The 23,237-nt window shown below is 42.2% G+C and overlaps 3 protein-coding genes across 3 annotated transcripts in view; 1 reads left to right on the top strand and 2 right to left on the bottom strand.

The window, feature by feature from the left end:
• LOC118391763 (unconventional myosin-VIIa-like) overlaps positions 1 to 6,945 on the bottom strand; it is an 83,881-nt gene extending 76,936 nt beyond the window's left edge. Inside the window, exon 1 of the mRNA XM_052457716.1 lies at positions 6,699 to 6,945. The gene's annotated coding sequence lies outside the window, so the exon portion shown is untranslated. The remainder of the gene's footprint in view (positions 1 to 6,698) is intronic.
• The window catches only part of LOC118390955 (glycerophosphodiester phosphodiesterase domain-containing protein 5-like), a 248,573-nt gene that overhangs the window by 97,527 nt on the left and 127,809 nt on the right, over positions 1 to 23,237 (top strand). The window lies entirely within an intron of this gene.
• Positions 16,583 to 23,237, bottom strand: part of LOC118390953 (calpain-5-like) — a 49,966-nt gene continuing 43,311 nt past the window's right edge. Inside the window, exons 11-13 of the mRNA XM_035781826.2 lie at positions 22,397 to 22,518; positions 21,239 to 21,375; positions 16,583 to 21,068 (exon numbers count right to left, since the gene is read on the bottom strand). Coding sequence (XP_035637719.1) covers positions 20,886 to 21,068; positions 21,239 to 21,375; positions 22,397 to 22,518 — 442 coding nt within the window. The 3' untranslated portion in view covers positions 16,583 to 20,885. The remainder of the gene's footprint in view (positions 21,069 to 21,238; positions 21,376 to 22,396; positions 22,519 to 23,237) is intronic.

Genomic DNA, 23,237 nt, shown 5'->3' with positions numbered 1-23,237 from the left:
TTTCCCAGTAGTGACTGTATGAGTATCTCTGTCAGAGTAGTCTCCATGTCCTTATTTCCCAGTACTGACTGTATGGGTATCTCTGTCAGAGTAGTCTCCATGTCCTTATTTCCCAGTACTGACTGTATGGGTATCTCTGTCAGAGTAGTCTCCATGTCCTTATTTCCCAGTACTGACTGTATGGGTATCTCTGTCAGAGTAGTCTCCATGTCCTTATTTCCCAGTACTGACTGTATGGGTATCTCTGTCAGAGTAGTCTCCATGTCCTTATTTCCCAGTACTGACTGTATGGGTATCTCTTTCAGAGTAGTCTCCATGTCCTTATTTCCCAGTACTGACTGTATGGGTATCTCTGTCAGAGTAGTCTCCATGTCCTTATTTCCCAGTACTGACTGTATGAGTATCTCTGTCAGAGTAGTCTCCATGTCCTTATTTCCCAGTACTGACTGTATGAGTATCTCTGTCAGAGTAGTCTCCATGTCCTTATTTCCCAGTACTGACTGTATGGTTATCTCTGTCAGAGTAGTCTCCATCTCCTTATTTCCCAGTACTGACTGTATGAGTATCTCTGTCAGAGTAGTCTCCATCTCCTTATTTCCCAGTACTGACTGTATGGGTATCTCTGTCAGAGTAGTCTCCATGTCCTTATTTCCCAGTACTGACTGTAGGAGTATCTCTGTCAGAGTAGTCTCCATGTCCTTATTTCCCAGTACTGACTGTATGGGTATCTCTGTCAGAGTAGTCTCCATGTCCTTATTTCCCAGTACTGACTGTATGAGTATCTCTGTCAGAGTAGTCTCCATGTCCTTATTTCCCAGTACTGACTGTATGAGTATCTCTGTCAGAGTAGTCTCCATGTCCTTATTTCCCAGTACTGACTGTATGGGTATATCTGTCAGAGTAGTCTCCATGTCCTTATTTCCCAGTACTGACTGTATGGTTATCTCTGTCAGAGTAGTCTCCATCTCCTTATTTCCCAGTACTGACTGTATGAGTATCTCTGTCAGAGTAGTCTCCATCTCCTTATTTCCCAGTACTGACTGTATGGGTATCTCTGTCAGAGTAGTCTCCATGTCCTTATTTCCCAGTACTGACTGTATGGGTATCTCTGTCAGAGTAGTCTCCATGTCCTTATTTCCCAGTACTGACTGTATGGGTATCTCTGTCAGAGTAGTCTCCATGTCCTTATTTCCCAGTACTGACTGTATGGGTATATCTGTCAGAATAGTCTCCATGTCCTTATTTCCCAGTACTGACTGTATGGGTATATCTGTCAGAATAGTCTCCATCTCCTTATTTCCCAGTACTGACTGTATGAGTATCTCTGTCAGAGTAGTCTCCATGTCCTTATTTCCCAGTACTGACTGTATGGGTATATCTGTCAGAGTAGTCTCCATGTCCTTATTTCCCAGGACTGACTGTATGAGTATCTCTGTCAGAGTAGTCTCCATGTCCTTATTTTTTGTTTTGGGGTCTTTTATTTTGAAAATGGCATTCCGTGCTTGTTGTTTCCTTGAGTCTCTATGCTAGTGATTTGGTTGCCTTTGAGCCTGCTTCATAATATCGTTGTTTCAGGAACCTAAGCTTTTTCTCTACTTCTTCTCTATAAATCTGGTCAATTTCCTGTTTTACCTTTTGAATCTCTCGTAATATAAGGAGTGTCTTTGTATTGACTATGAGATCGTTCTCGAAGTTTCTTAGGGTTTCCTGTAATTTCAACAGTTTCTGTGCTTTAATCTTTTTCTTGAGAGATGATGTGGCTATGATCTTCCCTCTACTGCCTTAGCTGCATCCCACAATATAGCAGGAGATACTTCCCCATTATCGTTATTCTCCAGATAGATGTTCAATTATGTCTTTATTGATTCCATGAATGCTGGATCATTCAGCATGCTTGTATTACGTCTCCATATAGTATTTCTTGGTTTGCTATCAAGGTGTAGAGTTAGGTAAACTCCATTATGACCTGATAAGTCGCTCTGCCCGATTCTACAATCCTTAAGCCTGTGTCTATCTGCACTGTACATTAAAAAAGTAGTCTAACCTGGAGTATTCAGTGTGGCGGGCTGAGTAAAAAGTATATTCCTTACCGGTATTGTGGGTGTCACGCCATACATTGAGCAGTCATAGATCCTGCAGTATCCTATTGATCTTTTTGTCAACTCGGCTCATTTTCCTATTTTGGTTTGTGCTGTCCAGTTTTGAGTTTAGAATTGTGTTAAAGTCCCCTCCACAGATAAGAGTGCCAGTGGTTTCTGTGGCAATTAAATGAAACACCTTCCCGTAGAAGACCATGTCACTTCCTGGGGGTGCATATACATTCAATAATGTAACTTCCTGTAGAAGACCATGTCACTCCCTGGGGGTGCATATACATTCAATAATGTAACTTCCTGTAGAAGACCATGTCACTCCCTGGGGGTGCATATACATTCAATAATGTAACTTCCTGTAGAAGACCATGTCACTCCCTGGGGGTGCATATACATTCAATAATGTAACTTCCTGTAGAAGACCATGTCACTCCCTGGGGGTGCATATACATTCAATAATGTAACTTCCTGTAGAAGACCATGTCACTCCCTGGGGGTGCATATACATTCAATAATGTAACTTCCTGTAGAAGACCATGTCACTCCCTGGGGGTGCATATACATTCAATAATGTAACTTCCTGTAGAAGACCATGTCACTCCCTGGGGGTGCATATACATTCAATAATGTAACTTCCTGTAGAAGACCATGTCACTCCCTGGGGGTGCATATACATTCAATAATGTAACTTCCTGTAGAAGACCATGTCACTCCCTGGGGGTGCATATACATTCAATAATGTAACTTCCTGTAGAAGACCATGTCACTCCCTGGGGGTGCATATACATTCAATAATGTAACTTCCTGTAGAATACCATGTCACTCCCTGGGGGTGCATATACATTCAATAATGTAACTTCCTGTAGAATACCATGTCACTCCCTGGGGGTGCATATACATTCAATAATGTAACTTCCTGTAGAAGACCATGTCACTCCCTGGGGGTGCATATACATTCAATAATGTAACTTCCTGTAGAATACCATGTCACTCCCTGGGGGTGCATATACATTCAATAATGTAACTTCCTGTAGAAGACCATGTCACTCCCTGGGGGTGCATATACATTCAATAATGTAACTTCCTGTAGAAGACCATGTCACTCCCTGGGGGTGCATATACATTCAATAATGTAACTTCCTGTAGAATACCATGTCACTCCCTGGGGGTGCATATACATTCAATAATGTAACTTCCTGTAGAATACCATGTCACTCCCCGGGGGTGCATATACATTCAATAATGTAACTTCCTGTAGAAGACCATGTCACTCCCTGGGGGTGCATATACATTCAATAATGTAACTTCCTGTAGAAGACCATGTCACTCCCTGGGGGTGCATATACATTCAATAATGTAACTTCCTGTAGAAGACCATGTCACTCCCTGGGGGTGCATATACATTCAATAATGTAACTTCCTGTAGAAGACCATGTCACTTCCTGGGGGTGCATATACATTCAATAATGTAACTTCCTGTAGAAGACCATGTCACTCCCTGGGGGTGTGTATACATTAAATAATGTAACTTCCTTGTTATCCAGTTTACATTTAACAAGTATAAATCTACCCTCCTTGTCTTTTATTTCTGACATCAACTCAAAATTAACTGAATTTCGGATCAAGATTGCAACTTCCCTTCTACTCATTTTGTAAGAAGAAAAAAAAAGTGTTCCTATATCCCATTTTCTTGAGTTTCTCGTGTTCAGGTGTGGATAAGTGAGTTTCCTGACAGAATAGTATGTCAACTCTCTCCCGTTTCATCTTTGCTATGACCTTACTTCTCTTGATGTCACTCCCCAGTCCGTTTACATTGAGACTTATGACCTTACTTCTCTTGATGTCACTCCCCAGTCCGTTTACATTGAGACTTATGACCTTACTTCTCTTGATGTAACTCCCCAGTCCGTTTACATTGAGACTTATGACCTTACTTCTCTTGATGTAACTCCCCAGTCTGTTTACATTGAGACTGATGACCTTACTTCTCTTGATGTCACTCCCCAGTCCGTTTACATTGAGACTTATGACCTTACTTCTCTTGATGACACTCCCCAGTCCGTTTACATTGAGACTTAGGACCTTACTTCTCTTGATGTCACTCCCCAGTCCGTTTACATTGAGACTGATGACCTTACTTCTCTTGATGTCACTCCCCAGTCCTTTTACATTGAGACCTAGGACCTTACTTCTCTTGATGACACTCCCCAGTCCGTTTACATTGAGACTGATGACCTTACTTCTCTTGATGACACTCCCCAGTCCGTTTACATTGAGACTGATGACCTTACTTCTCTTGATGTCACTCCCCAGTCCGTTTACATTGAGACTGATGACCTTACTTCTCTTGATGACACTCCCCAGTCCGTTTACATTGAGACTTATGACCTTAAATTCCCCATGATGCATCGATATAAATAAAAAACCTGTGCACCATATCTGCCTGCTTATCATAAACCTAAAAATGAACGAAAAATCAAGAACGATAATAAAGTAAACCAAAGTGGGAAAATACCTTGGTATTTGGACTCCCATGTCAGAGGACTGTCTCTTGCCTCTGGGGTTTGAGGGGATGAGCCTGTCCGCAGGATGGGCCCCTCGCTCAGATATGAAAATGCGTGACGTAGTCACAAACAAGACCCGTTGGAACCGAAAATAATAAGGGCGCCTATTTCGTCGCTTATACACATCGGTTAATTACAAGTGAAAACTATATCGGTCATGCTTGCAAATCATGAATCCTCCCCTTGATATGCCCTTCTGTCGCCCCGTTGTCAATGTGTCATTAATCCTTAGCTAATATATATGTTATTAACGTGACGCTACTTAGTGTGTTCGTAAAGAACACATGCTTTTGGCAACTCACCCTTGTTCAGCATTGGGGGAAAATAGGGTACATTTTTTACCTATTGCAATGTCAACCGTAACAACCCAGTCTTAACAGCTCGCGGTAACTATTAATTCTGTTAAATCCGATTCAGTGTCTTACATCTTCCCGTTGGAAATGCCTGAGTCTCTCTCGGATGTGAACGTCCTCTCGCCGAGATGGTTTCCCTCTTTCTCCATGACCCTGCTTGTCGACAATGATCCATTCCATGGGAGAGCTTGTTCGAGTCTCTCCGCTGGTGATGTCGCCTTTCTCCTGGCGGTATACTCCACTGGGAAGCCCCTTGACTTCAGGTCCTCAGCTGCCTCGTCTGCAGGCTCGTATGTAACCGGGCCATTTTCCAGAAATACCCGCATTTTTGCCGGGTCTGGTTGTTTGGAAGCGAATACCCTTCTCTTTAAGTGCTTTCTTAATGGGGGTGTATTCCTTCCTTCTTTTCAGTATCTCTCCCGCGTAGTCATGATCAAAGAACACTCGTTGGCCTTGGAAGTTATCAGGCTTTTTCCAGGTTGCATGTAAGACTTTCTCTTTGACTGAGAATTTTAGGAACCGCACTACTATGGATCTTGGTGGGGTGCTGCTGGGGGGTTTTGAGGCCAGAGCTCGGTGTGCTCTCATTATGGCCTTTCTCTTGCATTTCAAAGATGTTACAAAAAAGTTCCCTGATCAATGGCCGATGTCCTCGTTAATAAGGATTTTTCAATTTTTGCCTGAAATGACATACCCAAATCTAACTGCCTGAAGCTCAGGACCTGAAGCAAGGACATGCATATTCTTGATACCATTTGAAAGTAAACACTGATGTTTGTGGAAATGTGAAATGAATGTAGAAGAATATAACACATTAGATCTGGTAAAATATATTACAAACAAAAAGTGGTTCAAACTGTAGAACCAAGTTCCTACATTTGAATATACAAATGGATTTTATCAAACAAAACTATGCTACAATTTATCTCTGGGACCCTCAGGATGACAAGTAAGATCAAGATTACTGAATGTAAGTACATTATTGACATTCAGAGGTGAATGTATCAAACCAGTTTCTGTGATAAGTGTTTTGTTGTTGTGCACTCTCCTCAAACAATAGCATGGTATGTTTTCACTGTAATAGCTACTGTAAATTTGACACTGCAGTTAGATAAAAAATAATTTAAGCTTTCTGCCCATATAAGACATGTCTATATCCCGGAAAGTTGGCTGTTGTTTACAACGTTATTCGAGTCACATTGGTGCACATTCGCAACAACCGTCCCGGTTTAGGGACACAGACCTGTAGAGGTTAAAAAACAACATGCACAAGGAAATCTAGAATTTAGATACCTCAAAGCACCAACGTCAAACGCCTTTTCTCATTCTCACTCACAATCCTACCAGTTTATTCTGTACTAGGGTCATTTAATCATATTTTACCAACTTGATTTAATAAAAAAAAGTACAAATCTACTTGAACACACGTTCTGGCAACATACACTCCCAACCACCACACACACACACGCACAGAAAGAGTCACGTTCTGTTTCTCTAAGTCAGAGTATAAATGGTCCCTTTGAGGCCTGGTACGGAGGGAGCATGCAGTGGGCTTGAGCTGGCTGAGCGGCGAGCAAGCCGTAAGAGGATTTGGGTAACTAATGCCTGAAGAAAGGTGCCAACACCGTGCCCTGGGACAGCTAAGCCCTCAGCCCTGACTGCCTTACGTCATTTACTTCCTTACTTACCACTCAAGACACTCCAGTTCCTCTGTCTCCTTGCTTCTTTCCTCTTTCCTTGTCCCTCTCTTCCACTCTGGTAAGTCCAGGTAACTGGTTACATCCAGATAGCAGATGAATCAATGGGAAGAAGCAGGGTGACCAAAAGAAAAGCTCTCTTGAAATCTTTCCACTTGCTGCGGTCTCGGTCTCTGTTTGTCCTCTCTCACGCTGTCACATGCATTCCCCTTTTCCTTCTCTCCCTCTGAGGTACCTGTTGCTCTCTGGTAGAAGAGTGACTACAGCCCCTCTCTCGCTCATTCAGTTAGACCACTGATCTCCATTAGCAGGGAGGCGGACTTAGTGCGCCACACAGGCACAGTGACCAGTCGAGAAGGGGGAAGGAGGGGGGAAGAGGAAGAGGCTGGGGACTGAGATGTCATGGGGTGGCAGATGGTGCCAGACTGGTCAGGGTTGCAACAGACAGGGCTGGTCACTTGGCTGCTTAGACGCAGGGCTAGATGCAAGATACATATCTGCTCTCCTCCGCCCAATCCCTTCTTCCATCCTGCACCTATTGTCCCACAAAACACATTGTAATGTAATATATAGTGCCCTCAGAAAGCATTCATACCGTTTGATTTATAGCCTGAATTCAAAATTAATTTAAATAGAAGGGTGAAAAATAACATCTACACACAATACCCCATAATGACCAAGTGAAAACATGTTTTTAGAATATATATTTTTTGTAAATGAAATACAGACATCTCATTTACAAACAGTACCAGTCAAAAGTTTGGACACACCTACAGTGGGGAGAACAAGTATTTGATACACTGACGATTTTGCAGGTTTTCCTACTTACGAAGCATGTAGAGGTCTGTAATTTCTATCATAAATTCATAAATAAATAATCATAAATTAATTACTTAAAAATCATGCAATGTGATTTTCTGGATTTTTGTTTTAGATTCCGTCTCTCACAGTTGAAGTGTACCTATGATAAAAATTACAGACCTCTACGTGCTTTGTAAGTAAGAAAACCTGCAAAATCGGGAGTGCATCAAATACTTCTTCTCCCCACTGTACTTATTCAAGGGTTTTTATTTTTTAAACTATTTTCTACATGGTCATATAGCCCTTACACAGCCTGGAGGTGTGTTTTGGGTCATTGTCCTGTTGAAAAATAAATGATAGTCCCACTTAACTCAAACCAGATGTGATGGTGTATCGCTGTATTATGCTGTGGTAGCCATGCTGGTTAAGTGTGCCTTGAATTCTATATACATCACAGACAGTGTCTCCAGCAAAGAACCCTCTCAACATCACAACACCTCCTCCATGCTTCACCGTGGGAACCACAAATGCTGACATCATCCGTTCACCTACTCTGCATCTCACAAAGACACTGCGGTTGGAACCAAAAATCCCAAATTTGGACTCAACAGACCAAAGGACAGATTTCCACCAGTCCAATGTCCATTGATTGTGTTTCTTGGCCCAAGCACGTCTCTTCTTTTTATTGGTGTCCTTTAGTAGTGGTTTCTAAGCAGCAATTCAACCATGAAGGCCTGATTCACGCAGTCTCCTCCGAACAGTTGATGTTGAGATGTGTCTGTTACTTGAACTCTGTGAAGCATTTATTTGGGCTGCAATCTGAGGCTGCTAACTCTAATGAACTTATGCAGAAGATTTTGGGTCTCCCTTTCTTGTGGCGGTCCTCAAGAGAGCCATTTTCATCATAGTGCTTCATGGTCTTTGCGACTGCACTTGAAGAAACTGTCAAAGTTCTTGAAATGTTCTGGATTGACTTACTTTCATGTCTTAAAACCTCTTGCGACTCTAGGGGCAGTATCTTCATTTTTGGGAAAAAAACATTCCCGTTTTAAAAAGGATATTTTGTCAGGACAAGTTGCTAGAATATGCATATAATTGACATCTTAGGATAGAAAACACTCTAACGTTTCCAAAACTGTAAAGATATTGTCTGTGAGTATAACAGAACTGATGTTGCAGGCGAAAGCCTGAGAAAAATCCAATCCGGAAGTGCCCCAGGTTTTGAAAGCGCTGCGTTCCAATGAGTCCCTATTGAGCTTTGAATGAGCTATCAACCAGATTACACTTTCTACGTATTCTCCAAAGTGTCTACAGCATGGTGACGTAGTTTTACGCATTTATGTTGAAGAATAGCCGTAGGCGGCGACATTGCGCAAGTGGTCACCTGATGGCTCCCAGGGTGACTCTCGTGTAAAATACAGAGGTAGCCATTACTCCAATCGGTCCTACTGAAAAACGAATCGTCCTGATGGATATATTATCGAATAGATATTTGAAAAACACCTTGAGGATGGATTATAAACAACGTTTGCCATGTTTTTGTCGATATTATGGAGCTAATTTGAAATATTTTTCACCGTTTTCGTGACTGCAATTTCCGGGCGATTTCTCAGCCAAACGTGAAGAACAAACGGAGCTATTTCGCCCACAAAAATAATATTTTTGGAAAAAAGGAACATTGGCTATCTAACTGGGAGTCTTGTGAATGAAAATATCCGAAGCTCTAAAGGTAAACAATTTAATTTGATTGCTTTTCTGATTTCCGTGACCAAGTTACCTGCTGCTAGCTGGACAAAATTATATGCTAGGCTATCGATAAACTTACACAAATGCTTGTCTAGCTTTGGCTGTAAAGCATATTTGGAAAATCTGAGATGACAGGGTGATTAACAAAAGGCTAAGCTGTGTCTCAATATATTTCATTTGTGATTTTCATGAATATAAATATTTTCTAGGGATATTTATGTCCGTTGCATTATGCTAATTATAGCGTCAGTCGATGATTACGCTCCCGCATGCGGGATGGGGGGTGTTATTAAAGTTATGATGGACTGTAATTTATCTTTGCTTATTTGAGCTATTCATGCCATAATATGGATTTGGTCTTTTACCGAATAGGGCTATCTTCTGTATACCACCCCTACTGTACCTATTCACAATACAACTAATTGGTTCAAACGCATTAAGAAGGAAAAGAATTCCACAAATGAACTTTTAACAAGGCACACCTGTTAATTAAAATACATTCCAGGTGACTACCTCATAAAGCTGGTTGAGAGAATGCCAAGAGTGTGCAATGCTTTCATCAAGGCACATGGTGGCTAATTTGAAGAATCTCAAATATAAAGTATATTTTGATTTGTTTCACACTTTTTTGGTCACAACATGATTACACGTTATGTCATAGTTTTGATGTCTTGTGACGACCCTCCCACTCTGTTTGCCGTATTCTTTCTCTTTGCTCTTCTTTTCCTTAATAGGATGTCGGTGGGCGGAGCTGGGAGGGTCATCAGCGACATGGGACACACCTGGGCCCGGGTGTGTCCCAGGATAAATACACCTCTTCCCTATTCATTGAGGAGACTCTCTCCATAAGGACACACTGATAGATTTTGGTTGTGGCATTTTTGTGGCCTTTTGTTTGTTTTGGCACCTTTCAACACCCCTCATTATCACATTTATGCATGCAAACACTTACTTACACTACTGATTACGGACGACACAGACCATTGTTAATTGTATTTTGTTTACTTCAGGTAATACACATTTTGTTATTCCTTGTCTCCACGGTGTCTCCCTTTTTGTTACGGACTTTGAGCCGGTTCGTGACAGTCGTCACTATTATTCTACAATGTAGAAAATAGTAAAAATTAAGAAAAACCCTGGAATGAGTAGGTGTGTCTAAAGTTTGGTACTGTAAGTATTCACACCCCTTTGCTATGACACTCCAAATTGAGCACAGGTGCATCCAATTTCCTTTGATCATCATTGAGATGCCACAACAATTTGATTGGAGTCCATTTGTGGCCAGTTATATTGTTTGGTAATGATTTAGAAACACAGCTGTCTGACAGTGCATGTCAGAGCAGAAACTATACCCTGTCCAAGGAATTGTTAGTAGATCTCAGAGATTTGTGAGGAGGCATACATTGCATTCGGAAAGTATTCAGACCCCTTCACTCTTTCCATATTGTTACGTTACAGCCTTATTCTAAAACTGATTAAATACATGTTTTCCTCAATCTACACACAATGCCCCATAATGACAAAGTGAAAACATTTTTGACATTTTTGCTAATTTATTAATAAGATGAAACACGAATACCTTATTTACATAAATATTCAGACCCTTTGCCTTGAAACGAAATTTAACTCGGGTGCATCCTGTTTCCATTTATCATCCTTGAGATGTTTCAACAACTTGATAGGAGTCTACCTGTGGTAAATTAAATGTATTGGACATGATTTGGAAAGCCACGCACCTCTATATAAAGTCCCAGTTGACAGTGCATGTCAAAGCAAAAACCAAGCCATGAGATCGAAGGAATTGTCCGTAGAGCTCTGAGATAGAACTGTGTCGAGGCACAGATCTGGGGAAGGGTACAAAATATATTCTGCAGCATTGAAGGTCCCCAAGAACACAGCGGTCTCCATCATTCTTAAATGGAAGAAGTTTGGAACCACCAAGACTTCCTAGAGCTGGCCCCCCGGCCGAGAAAGGCCTTGTCAGGGAGGTGACCAAGAATCTGATGGTCACTCTGACAGACCTCCAGAGTTCCTCTGTGGAGATGAGAGAACCTTCCAGTAGGACAACCATCTCTGCAGCACTCCACCAATCAGGCCGTTATGGTAGAGTGGCCAGACAGAAGCCACTCAGTAAAAGGCACATGACAGCCTGCTTGGAGTTTGCCAAAAGGACTCTCCGACCACGAGAAACAAGATTTTCTGGTCTGATGAAACCAAGATTGAACTCTTTGGTCTGAATGCACATCTGGAGGAAACCAGGCACCGCTCATCACCTGGCCAATACCAACCCTACGGTGAAGCATAGTGATGGCAACATCATGATGTGGGGATGTTTTTCAGTTGCAGGGAGTGGGAGACTGGCATGAGTGAGGGAAAGATGAACGAGCAAAGTACAGAGAGATCCTTGATGAAATCCTCCAGAGTGCTCAGGACCAGACTGGGGCGAAGGTTCCCCTTCCAACAGGACGACCCTAAGCACAAAGAAGTGGCTTCGGGACACGTATCTGAATGTCCTTGAGTGACCCTGCAAGAGCCCCAAATTGAACCCGATTGAACATCTCTGGAGAGACCTGAAAATAGCTATACAGCGACACTCCCCATCCAACCCATCCAACAGAGCTGGAGAGGGTCTGCAGAGAGGAATAGGAGAAACTCCCAAATTACACGTGTGCCAAACCTGTTTTTGCTTCATCATTATGGGGTATTGTGTGTAGATTGTTGGAAGAAAAAAAACAATGTAATTAATTTTAGAATAAGGCTGTAACACAGACCCGGGTTAGATCCCAGGCTGTGTCACAACCGGCCATGATCGGGAGTCCCATAGGGCGGTACATAATTGGCCCAGCGTCGTCCGGGCCGGGGGGGACTTTACTTGGTCATCACATTCTAGCGACTCCTTGTGGCAGGCCGGACACCTGCAGACTGACCTCGGTCTTCAGTTGAATGGTAGTTCCTCTGACACATTGGTGCGGCAGGCTTCCGGGTTAAGCGGGCAGGTGTTAAGGAGCATGTTTTCAGAGGAGGCATGACTCGACCTTCGCCTCTCCCGAGCCCGTTGGGGAGTTGCAGCCATGAGACAAGATCGTAATTGGATATGACAAGCAAAAAATACTCTTCCTAGAGCTGGCCGTCCAACCAAACTGAGCAACTGGGCAAGAAGGACCTTTGTCAGGGAGGTGACCAAGAACCAAATTACCAATCTGACAAAACTACTGAGCGATTTAGCTGAGATGGGAGAACCTGCCAGAAGGACCAGTCTCTACAGCACGTCACCATCCTGGGCTTTGTGGGAGAGTGGCCAGATGAAAGCCAATCCTGAGAAAAAGGCACATGACAGAACGTCTGGAGTTTGCAGAAAGGCGCATGAAAGACTGAGCATAAGGCAATGGTCTGATGAGACCAAAAGTTTACTCTTTGGCCTAAATGCAAAGTCAGGAGAAAACCAGGCACAGCTCATCACCAGTCTAACAACATTCTTAATGTGAAGTATGGTAGTGGCAGCATCATGCGATGGGGATGCTTTTCAGCAACAGGGACTAGGGGAATGGTAAGGTTAGCAGGAGCAATGAATGGAGCCAAATACAGGCAAATCCTTAATGAAGACCTGCTTTAGAGTTTAAATTCCCTTAGACTGGGGGGGGATTTACATTCCAACAGGACAATGACCCCAAGCATACAGCAAAAGCAATGCTGGAATGTCTAAAGAAAAAGAATGTGAAAGTCGTTGAGTGGCCCAGACAAAGCCCAGACTTGAATTCCATTTTAAATCTGTGGAAAGACCTGAAGATTGCTGTTAACTGCCGCTCCTCATCTAATTTACGAGTTTGAGAAAATCTGCAAAGGAAGAATGGGAGAAAATCAAGATGTCAAAGACGATACAGTAATACCCAAGACCACTCAAATAATCGCAAATAATCACTGTAATCGCGGCCAATGGTGCTTCTACAAATTATTGACCCAGGGGTGTGAATACTTACGTAAGTTAGATACTTCTCTACCTCATTTTCATTTTTTTAATAACTTTGTCATTATGGGGTATTTTGTGAAGATGGCTTAGATATTTTTTTATCCATTTTGAATTCAGGCTGTAAAAACAAAATGTGGAATAATTCAAGGGGTATGAATAGTTTTCGAAGACACGTTACAGTGGTGTTTGAAATGATTGACACCCTTGATAAAAATGTGCAAGGGTGTCAATAATTTTGGACCCCACTATGTATAAGGAGAATGAGGGTTAACACAGTTGTGTAATTCCTGGCTTATGAATAGGGTGGTTTTGGGGACTATGTGCCAGTTGATAATGCCATGTGAAGACTGAGGGTCTTGTTTTTTTAAACGACAACTACTAACCGTATAATGAGAAAGACGTGATTACACCAAAGTTAGATACAATTTACTTCCTGAATTGACCCCAACCCTGGACCACACATTGGCAGCCATTTCTGACAGATAAAATTGAAAATAAAATCAGGTTTAATGTTTTATTTGAAAGTCATGCCACAAGTTGACATAAAATACAAAATGAAAATAAATGATTTCCATATCATAACTATAAAATAACCAGTGTAACCGATAATGAAATCAAACAAACATGCACGGAAACAAAAAAAGAACACTCAGATAAGCATACAGTACATTCTGATATCTAGCTATCAGTAAACATATCAGTGTTAAGCGTAGAGAACACAAGGTTAATTGGATATATAAAATTAACAAGAGTATAAAATATTGATAAAAGATAGGCTACTCGTTATAAAGACCTTAGTATCTTCTATAAGTGTCACCATGCAGTATATTCCAGCCTCGAGTTAATAAACATCAGCAGAAAAGTACAAGAGAATCACAAGCTCCTTCGTCGAACGTATCAAACTCCATTTTTGAAAACATGGCCACCACAGAAGGTGTCACATGACTTGGCAAATTTGAGTGAGCAATGTCATATAATCTACATAATGCTATCGTAAAGATGACGTAACACCTAGCATAAACATGTATCACGTTTCATGACCAATGTCCTTTAAAGTTCACATGCAGCGGTATGCAGGCTAACAAACTCCAGGTAGCTCCGAGGCTAAATGAGCTAACATAGGTAAATCATTGCACCATGGTGATGTCTGTGTTCAACTGAAACATAGAAAGTACTGTTTGGCCATTACACAGGCTTTAATAAAACACATAATCCAAATAAATCGTAAACACAATACAAACACTCTCTGCAATCAATTATTTTCGGTATTTCTCACATGTTTTATGTTGTCCATCTCTAACAATTTTTTTGTTGCTTTCAAATTTAACTGGATAAGTATCTGACAAGTATTCTTGCGGACCATTGCTTTAAAATGTCTCTCAACTATTATATGCTCTTGCGTCTGAAATGTAAAGAATATATTGTAATGACCCTGGACTTGATAAGCACAGTACAATCCCTCCCAACTGGGATAGCCCTATTGTAATTGTGGATAGGGTGTTCATCTTTAGGCTAGGCAACTGGTGTTCACAGCCCACTACAGACTTAGCACAACTTCCACATTTATCACACTGGACGTCAGAAGTGGGATAGTGATCGTGGCTTTCGAAGGTAAGTCCTGTAAACGTAGGGGGTAATGATGAACTTAAGAGTGTAATGATCCTTGAAAGGTGCCTAACAATCTCTTCCAGTGGGGATATCATTATTGGGATCGGGGGGGGGGTAGGGTGTTTGTGTCACGATCAGGGGACTGGGGTTTGTGGCCCACGAGGGACCTTGTGCTACTTCCTTGTGCGTCACCATATATCTACATTTGTCACAATAAGAGTCCTGCAGTAGTGGACAAACACTTTGGCTGCTGCCACTTTTCATATACAGTGCATACTGTTTGGGATGCTGAATTCAAATGTTCAGAATCTGTCAAATACATGCAAGTGTGCAACAGAAGCCTTCAATATATGAAAGTAGTAACACTGTTTACAACACTTTGAATAAAAAATATAATATCTTTGAAAATCAAACTGTGCAAGCTGATTTGAAGTAATTTGCTTCATGCATTGGTGTTATTGGTTTGATATAAAACAGGCCAAATTTCTGAACATTCTTATGCGTTTTGTGTCCTTAAAACATTTGCCATGGACCATCAGAAAAATATATACAGAGACAGAAAAATCAGATCACCGAATTGACACTCCGCTCACCAAGGGTAAACCAATCGTACCTTGAGTAATTGATGCTTCTGGCAAATGACAAGAACGTGCAATGTTAACGCAATGAGATCTCAACCAGCAGGCGTGTTTGACAAAGACACACAAAAAGCATATTGGAAGGAGAAAGGCTTGGCAATGCCCACAATGTTTAACTAGTTATTGTATGTCCACAAGAGTGGCAAACAAAGCTAATCTACTGCAGAACCTGAACCAACAGTACATTTTGGCACATTTTTTTCTTGAGTTAAAAAGACGAGTGATGGTCTAGCACATGTGATACAACCCCTTGGTCCTGGTGACTATTATTGGTTCAGATATGGTCAGAACAGACGCTGTAATACTGCCACTAGCAATAGCTAACGATAAGGACTTGGGCAAACTACCTAACTGAAGACATTGTTTGTCTTTGGGGGTCACAACAAGATTGTGAAACTGAGTCGTATGAATAACTAAAATGGCTGCTGCTAACCTGCCCACCACAGGTGCCCCTGGTCAGAGTAGAGCCGAGCACCAGTCTGGCTGAATGGACACACATGGCTACATCCTGGCAACAGAAAACCAACCAATCCCCTTATTGACAGGAGGACCTCTTCTTCACCTGGCATGGAAGATTAATCTGCTTGGTATATGGTCATATTTGAACCCTGTGACACCTGTATGCGCTCTATGGCACTCTATTGCCTTTACCGTAACCATGACCCTTCTCTCCATAACATTATATTCTCTGTAACACTTTACTTAGAGGATAAACAGAATGTTAGCTTTTGGGGGTGATCTTGAGGCTCGACTTCGTCTCGGGCCTAACAACACCCGCGCCAATATATCCCCCAAACACCGGCTTCTCAGGCATTATCTCAAAATGATCCTGACTAAATTACAGCCATTATGAGTAACTTGAACATTTTCTTCAGAGAGACAAAACATCTAGGTTATTATAGTTGTGATTTAGTTTTAGTTTATAGATTTTTATTTAAAGTTCAGTTTAGTTTCAGCTCGTCTTCAGACAAATGTAATATTTTTTTAAAATTGACTTTGAGTTGGATAAAATAATTTCTATATCATTTGATATTATTTCATGTCAGTTTAAATGTGTGTGTTAGGGACAGAAAGTAGCATTATGCATGCGTGGCAGGCCTATAGTTTCTATTCTTGGGGGGGGTCACTTCTTGTGACTGGGGGACAATAATACATATAGTGATGGGTCTGGTCATAGGTTTGTTTCGGTTTAAATTCTAAATGAATCTTAATGTGACTTGGATTTGAAAGGATAGTCGTCTGTGTCTAACTCAGATTCAGACATTCCCACCACACCGTTCAAAGCTATGGCCAGCTCTGATTGTTGTTGATCATTCTCTTGCCAGTTCTGTAATAGCTCGATAGCCTTGACTATGTTCACCCCGTTGTCAGTTACGACAAGGAGGATCTTCTCCTCTGGTATGTCACTTCCAGTCAATTACCTCTCCGGTGTATGGATGCTAAATCCGATGGAGGTCGGAGCAACGCATGCTGTGCCTTGTTGGAGGAGGGGTGATAGAAGCAGGCTGATATACTCATAAATTAAGTAGTCATTCCTTTCTTGCTCCATCCGTTTACACACGGTCATTTTGTCATGCCTCTTTCAGAATTTCCTTAACTTTCTGGGTTGCTGTATCAATTTGCAAAGCAATCCACCTGTTTACTCTAGCAGCGCCAGGTTTTACATTTGGGATCAGGTGGTTGGTTGAATTATCTGAAGGCTCGTGGACTTGCCAGACTGGATTAATAAATGAACAAGCGCTTCTTCTCTTTTTTTAAACGTGAATTAGGTTCTGATGTTTCTATTCTTTTCATGATAACTGCTAAAGTTGGTTGCTGTTAACGAGCATATACTAATAAGCCGGTAGCTGGCTTTATAATGAAAGTGTATGATTCTTTGTGGGCACAGTTCAGATGAACGTTGAGGTTCTTTGGGTGTTCTCTTTAATCTCTGTCCCACACGTGCTGCCATCTTCTGACACTCCAATACATTTTCTTTTGTCCTTTCTAGCAATGTACTCAAAACAACCGATGCAGCCATTGTTCACGTCTATGGTTCACATTCGCGCTCGGATTTCTTCCGTTAGCTACAGGTTTGACGGATGCCAGTAGAATGCATAGTGACAACTGTAAACTTTGGTGGAGGAGGAATAATGGTCTGGCTAGGCCCCTTAGTTCCAGTGAAATCTTAACGCTACAGCATGCAATGACATTCTAGACGATTCTGTGCTTACAATTTTGTGGCAACAGTTTGGGGAAGCCCCTTTCCTGTTCCAGCATGACAATGCCCGCGTGCACAAAGCGAGGTCCATGCAGAAAGGGTTTGTCGAGATCGGTGTGGAAAAACTTGAGTGGCCTGCACAGAGCCCTGACCTCAACCACATTGAATTGGAACGCTGACTGCGGGCCAGGCCTGATCGCCCCACATTAGTGCCCAACCTCACTAATGCTCTTGTGGCTGAATGGAAGCAAGTCCCCCCAGGCAAAGTTCCAACATCTAGTGGAAAGTCTTCCCAGAAGAGTGGAGGCTGTTATAGCAGCAAAGGGGCACCAACTCCATATTAATGCCCATGATTTGGAATGAGAGGTTCAACGAGCGGGTATCCACATACTTTTGGTCAACCAGTTTTAAAAATGTTTTTCTGAATTATTTTATTTCAGTTTACTCAATTGTTTGTCCAATTTTTGTTTCTATTTTTTTGTTTCAGTTTTTCTTACGATATGTTACTTGTATAACATATTGCCTTATATATAACAAGACAGTTTGAAGTTTCGGCTTGCAAAGCAGCTCTGCCAATATCGGCACCGCTGTTTACATGAATGAATTTGGACGATTCTAATTATGCTAACTACTGGCAGATTCTGTCACTATGGGCCTTCAGACACAACTCAAGGTAAGAGTAATTCGACACAAAAATAGATTTAGCATGAACGATCCCTTTCAGAGTTTTCTTTAGCAACGAGTTTAGTCTCTCTGTCTTAGTCTGCAACTGAACAACATAGAAGGAAATACATATGTCACACAGCACTTGAATGGCATTTTCGTCATTTGAAGCAACGAATGACAGTAAACAGTAAAAACATATTGTTATGAATGGTGGATGTCACCGATCAGTGCCTTAAAAAGTGACCCTTTTAAACATCTTGATATGACATTGATATGAGGTGCAATAGGTGTAAAACACGCTGATTGTTCAACACGACCCTTTGTTTTCCACACTGAAGATGGAAAGAAAATATAAAATAGTAACAATGGAAGAACAATACAAGGCCATGTACATATTATTAAAAATGATCTATGCGAGACACATTAATTCAATGAATGCATTAATAAATATAGAAATATATAAAACTGTGACGACGCAATAAATAAATCAAATGCAATAAATGCCGTTGTTGTTCGAGTAATGCAAACAAAAAGAAAGAAAAAGGCGTTGAAACAAGCACATAAACAGGTCGAAGGGATTGATGGTTCGATAAAGAGAAAGCGAGAGATCGGTCGGTCGAAAGCTCTCGGCATTACATTCAAAAAAAAATCAAACGTCTCTGGAATGATTCTAAACGGACGTGGGATCCCACGTCAGATCCTGCTCTAGAAAAGTCTCTGCAATCATATTGCACTTTTGAAAAGATACTTGACAATAGAGCGTTTGGGGCTTGAATCTCCTTGTGTATCTTCTTTCTCCGCCGCTTGCCAGTGTCAGAGGTATAATAGGAATATAGATAAATAGCCTGTGGAAAGCAGGTCAAAAGAGAAAGCGCGACATCATCTACGTGAGAAGAGATGCTAACGGTTTTGGGGATTGTACCAGTGATGCTTCTGAATGATGTGATAGTCTCTGTCTTGGCCAGACAAAAACCCACTCTTTTCACACTACCATTTCAAATAGTTTAAAATGATGCTAATCCAAACTGTGTTCCGGTCGGGAATAGCGGTATCGAGTCACAACAGAGTCAGAGCCAGGAACAAGGCTATGGCACGCTGTTTTTGGCAGGAGTCGACTGATGGATTTCCTGCCTCTTCTCTCTCTTCTTCCGCTCATCCCTCCATCCAGCCGTGTCCGTGAGCCTGTCAGAGCCAGGCGAGGTGCATGATGTTCAAAGGCGCAGGCATAACACGTACGAATGCATGCACACACACACACACACAACAGCTGCTGTGTCTCTCAGTTCACGCGATTCAGGTCAATTGACAGGAGTCCCATGACTTAGGAAGCGTCAGGCAGTGGCGTTGCCATAGAGATGACCGACTGACGTGGCACGGTGGCAACTGCCGCCGACAAAAGAGAGAGGGAGGGAGGGCCTGGTCCGTCTTTGGTCCCATAAAGCACTTGAACATGGCACTCCACTGGAGCATATCAAAAGCGCCGGTTGCTAAGCTAAGAGTGTGATGTTAAATAAAGGTCAATTAAATCAAACATTTGTGTGTAAACGGGGCGTGTGCAATGCAGGCAGAATCTTTTTGCCGTGCTAAACTCTATTTTGTCCATGGCAACCTGTAGAAGCGAAGGGTAGCGTATTCTGAGGGGATGGGAGTGGGAAGAGGGGAAAGATGTGATGGAGGGGGGAGGAGGCAAGGCTACACCCAGTGTACCACCCAATACAATGACCCCCCTCCCACCCGACATATGGCTGGTCACAGGCTCCTAAAGGGACCCACTCAGCCTTAAGGCGATGTATAGCCCTTAGAGACGCTGGCAGATGCATAAGGGGTGCAGGAGCATGTTAAAAGTGTGTGTGTGTGTGTGTGTGTGTGTGTGTGTGTGTGTGTGTGTGTGTGTGAGTTGAAGGCATGTAGAGAGAGTAGTCTTGCCTACTACTTACTAAAACGATATACATACTGTGTACTCGTCATACTTCATACTATTTAGAATGTACTGTTTAGTATATGTAGGCAGTAAGCTTAAAAAAAAACATACCAGGCTCACCCATACTGAGAATGGGACATCTAACGCACAATTGCTTTGTTTCCCACCATTCTTTCATTTTGGTAGCTGATTATCAGCAGTTTATCGGCTGTTGTCACACCTACGTGGGTCTGAAAAGACACTTCTCTTCCTCAATAGTGTGCAGTGAATTCTACTAGATGGAAAGATTAAATGAGTTTGACATCCTGGCATTTAAAGCAAACAAAATGTTCAATATTTCACATACTATAAAACTTTATATTTTGGCATACCCAATCAGCCTACTATTTGGAACTCAGACATGGCCTGTGTGTTTGTGTGTGTGTGTGTAACAGTGAGAGTGAGAGTCAGAAAGAAAGCTGTGTGTATATGTTGAAGGGGGTGTTGGGTTGGGGTGGAGCAGTGGTGGGGGGGGAATTAACCGTTTAACTGACATGCTCGGTTTAGGGGGGCGAAAGGTCGTCACAAGATGACAAAGGTCAAGCTCCTTCGACATCTCATGGCGAGAGAGGCGACGGCGGTGGTTGTGACGTCATATGTTGATGAGTGTGATGCAGGTGATGAGGCGCACGGTGACCGTGCCCGGGAGGTCGTTGTCTTGGCGGTTGCCCTTGTCGCGCAGGTGGAGTGTGTGCTGCTCCTGCCGGTCGTTTGGGTCACTGGACAGGGTCACCTGACCCAGGAAGGTATCCACAATTACGTTCTTATTGTAGATCTATTATGGTCCAAGGAGAGCAGAGAAGAAAGAGACAAAGCGGGAGAGAGGGGAAGCATAGGAAAAGTGATTTTCAAAAAGTTAAGAGTAAAACATTCTGGGATACATACTGTATGAACACAGACAGACAGATACACAAAAAAGAGTTCCTCCTCTCCGTCTGTGCTTACCTCAATGTGGATGCCTTCCTTGGGCTTCTTGCGGTAGAACAGGCCTTTGACATCGAAGTTGGGGCTCCGCGTGTCCTTGTGCACCGGCGAGCGCACTCTCTCTCCCTCACAGGTGATGATGACGTACGGGTCCGAGGCTGGGAGGGAGAGGGAAGGAAGGATGAGTGACAGCTGTCAATCTCTGTATCGGCATGGGAAGTGTAAACGTGTGTGTGCATGTGTACTCAACTATGCAGGCCAAAACCAACTCGAGGTCTAAATGAATCCAATCCAAGCAGACAGGTGGGTGGAGAAGGGCTTTAGTTGCTTGTGCTACTAGGTAGGTAGAGGATACGGGGTACTATAGAAGACTATAAATCTGAAAGGGAGGGTTTCAGCCATATGGAAAAAGGTCTTCCTAGACATAGCCCTTTGTGGAACCATTTTGCTTATATCTATCCAATCCTCTTCGATCTACATGAAGCTAGGGGTTAAGGGTTAGGACATGGGTATTCAACTCTTGCCCTACGAAGTCCAGAGCCTGCTGGTTTTCTGTTCTACCTGATAATTAATTGAACACACCTGGTGTCCCAGGTCTAAATCATTCCCTGATTAGAGGGGAACAATGTAAACATGTAGTGGAACTGGCTTTGAGGTCCAGAGTTGAGTTTGAAGGGGTTTAGGGGCTAGGGGCTGTTTCTGTGCTGAGCCAAAGCCTATTGGACTATTAACTGTGCAATATGTCTAGCTGTAGCTAAGCCACTAGCCACTAGGTGATGCTGATGTACCTCCTTGTGTTTTGGCCGGGTGCCTCTTCTTGTTGGGAATGAGACAGTGCAGCTCTGTGTATGACCAGAAGAGTTCACCTTGCAACACATGCTGGGGCACGGAAAAACACATACACACTCGCACAAAATGTACAGTACACACTTAAACTCAAGTTACCCATCGGCAGAAGAGTTTATTGTGTCGACCAGAACCTTTCCCCTCCAAATATCCCCCATCCTTTCCAGCATGGTCCAGTAACAATGATGGAGATACAACCGGGCCATCCTAGTGTAGCTCGTGTGAAAATGGTCTATGCAAGTCAACTCCCAAAGCCTCCCTTCGACATGGGTGCATACTGTAGCTTACTTTACTGTAGGCCTACTATTTCCTACTGCAGCCTTACTAGCTTACCTCCATTAGAGTCCTGGCCCTGGAGTCCCTCAGCACTCAGAACGTGGACCTGGGTGACCAGCTGGGGGTAACCACACATGCCCGTCCAACACGTCTGTGGGGGCTCATCTAGGTTCAACTCTCTGTTGGGTAGGGAAGGAAAGTGAATATGGGTGTCATTCATTTTGGTGAGAGTAATGGCAGTGGATGACAAATGACGTGAAAAGGGTTCTGGGTCCACTTAGAGAATCAATTCAACTTTATCAACAAGCTAACCTCATTTGATAGAAACCCATACAATTCAACGTTATCAACAAGCTAAAATCCTTTTATAGAAACCCATACAATTCAACATTATCAACAAGCTAAAATCGTTTTATAGAAACCCATACAATTCAACTTTATCAACAAGCTAAAATCCTTTTATAGAAACACATACAATTCAACGTTATCAACAAGCTAAAATCGTTTTATAGAAACCCATACAATTCAACGTTATCAACAAGCTAAAATCGTTTTATAGAAACACATACAATTCAACTTTATCAACAAGCTAAAATCCTTTTATAGAAACCCATACAATTCAACGTTATCAACAAGCTAAAATCGTTTTATAGAAACCCATACAATTCAACGTTATCAACAAGCTAAAATCCTTTTATAGAAACCCATGCAATTCAACGTTATCAACAAGCTAAAATCCTTTTATAGAAACCCATACAATTCAACGTTATCAACAAGCTAAAATCCTTTTATAGAAACCCATACAATTCAACGTTATCAACAAGCTAAAATCCTTTTATAGAAACCCATACAATTCAACTTTATCAACAAGCTAAAATCGTTTTATAGAAACCCATAC

The sequence above is a fragment of the Oncorhynchus keta genome, chromosome 12 (assembly GCF_023373465.1).
Source record: "Oncorhynchus keta strain PuntledgeMale-10-30-2019 chromosome 12, Oket_V2, whole genome shotgun sequence".
Lineage (NCBI taxonomy): Eukaryota > Metazoa > Chordata > Actinopteri > Salmoniformes > Salmonidae > Oncorhynchus > Oncorhynchus keta.
This window is presented reverse-complemented; position numbering and strand designations above follow the sequence as displayed.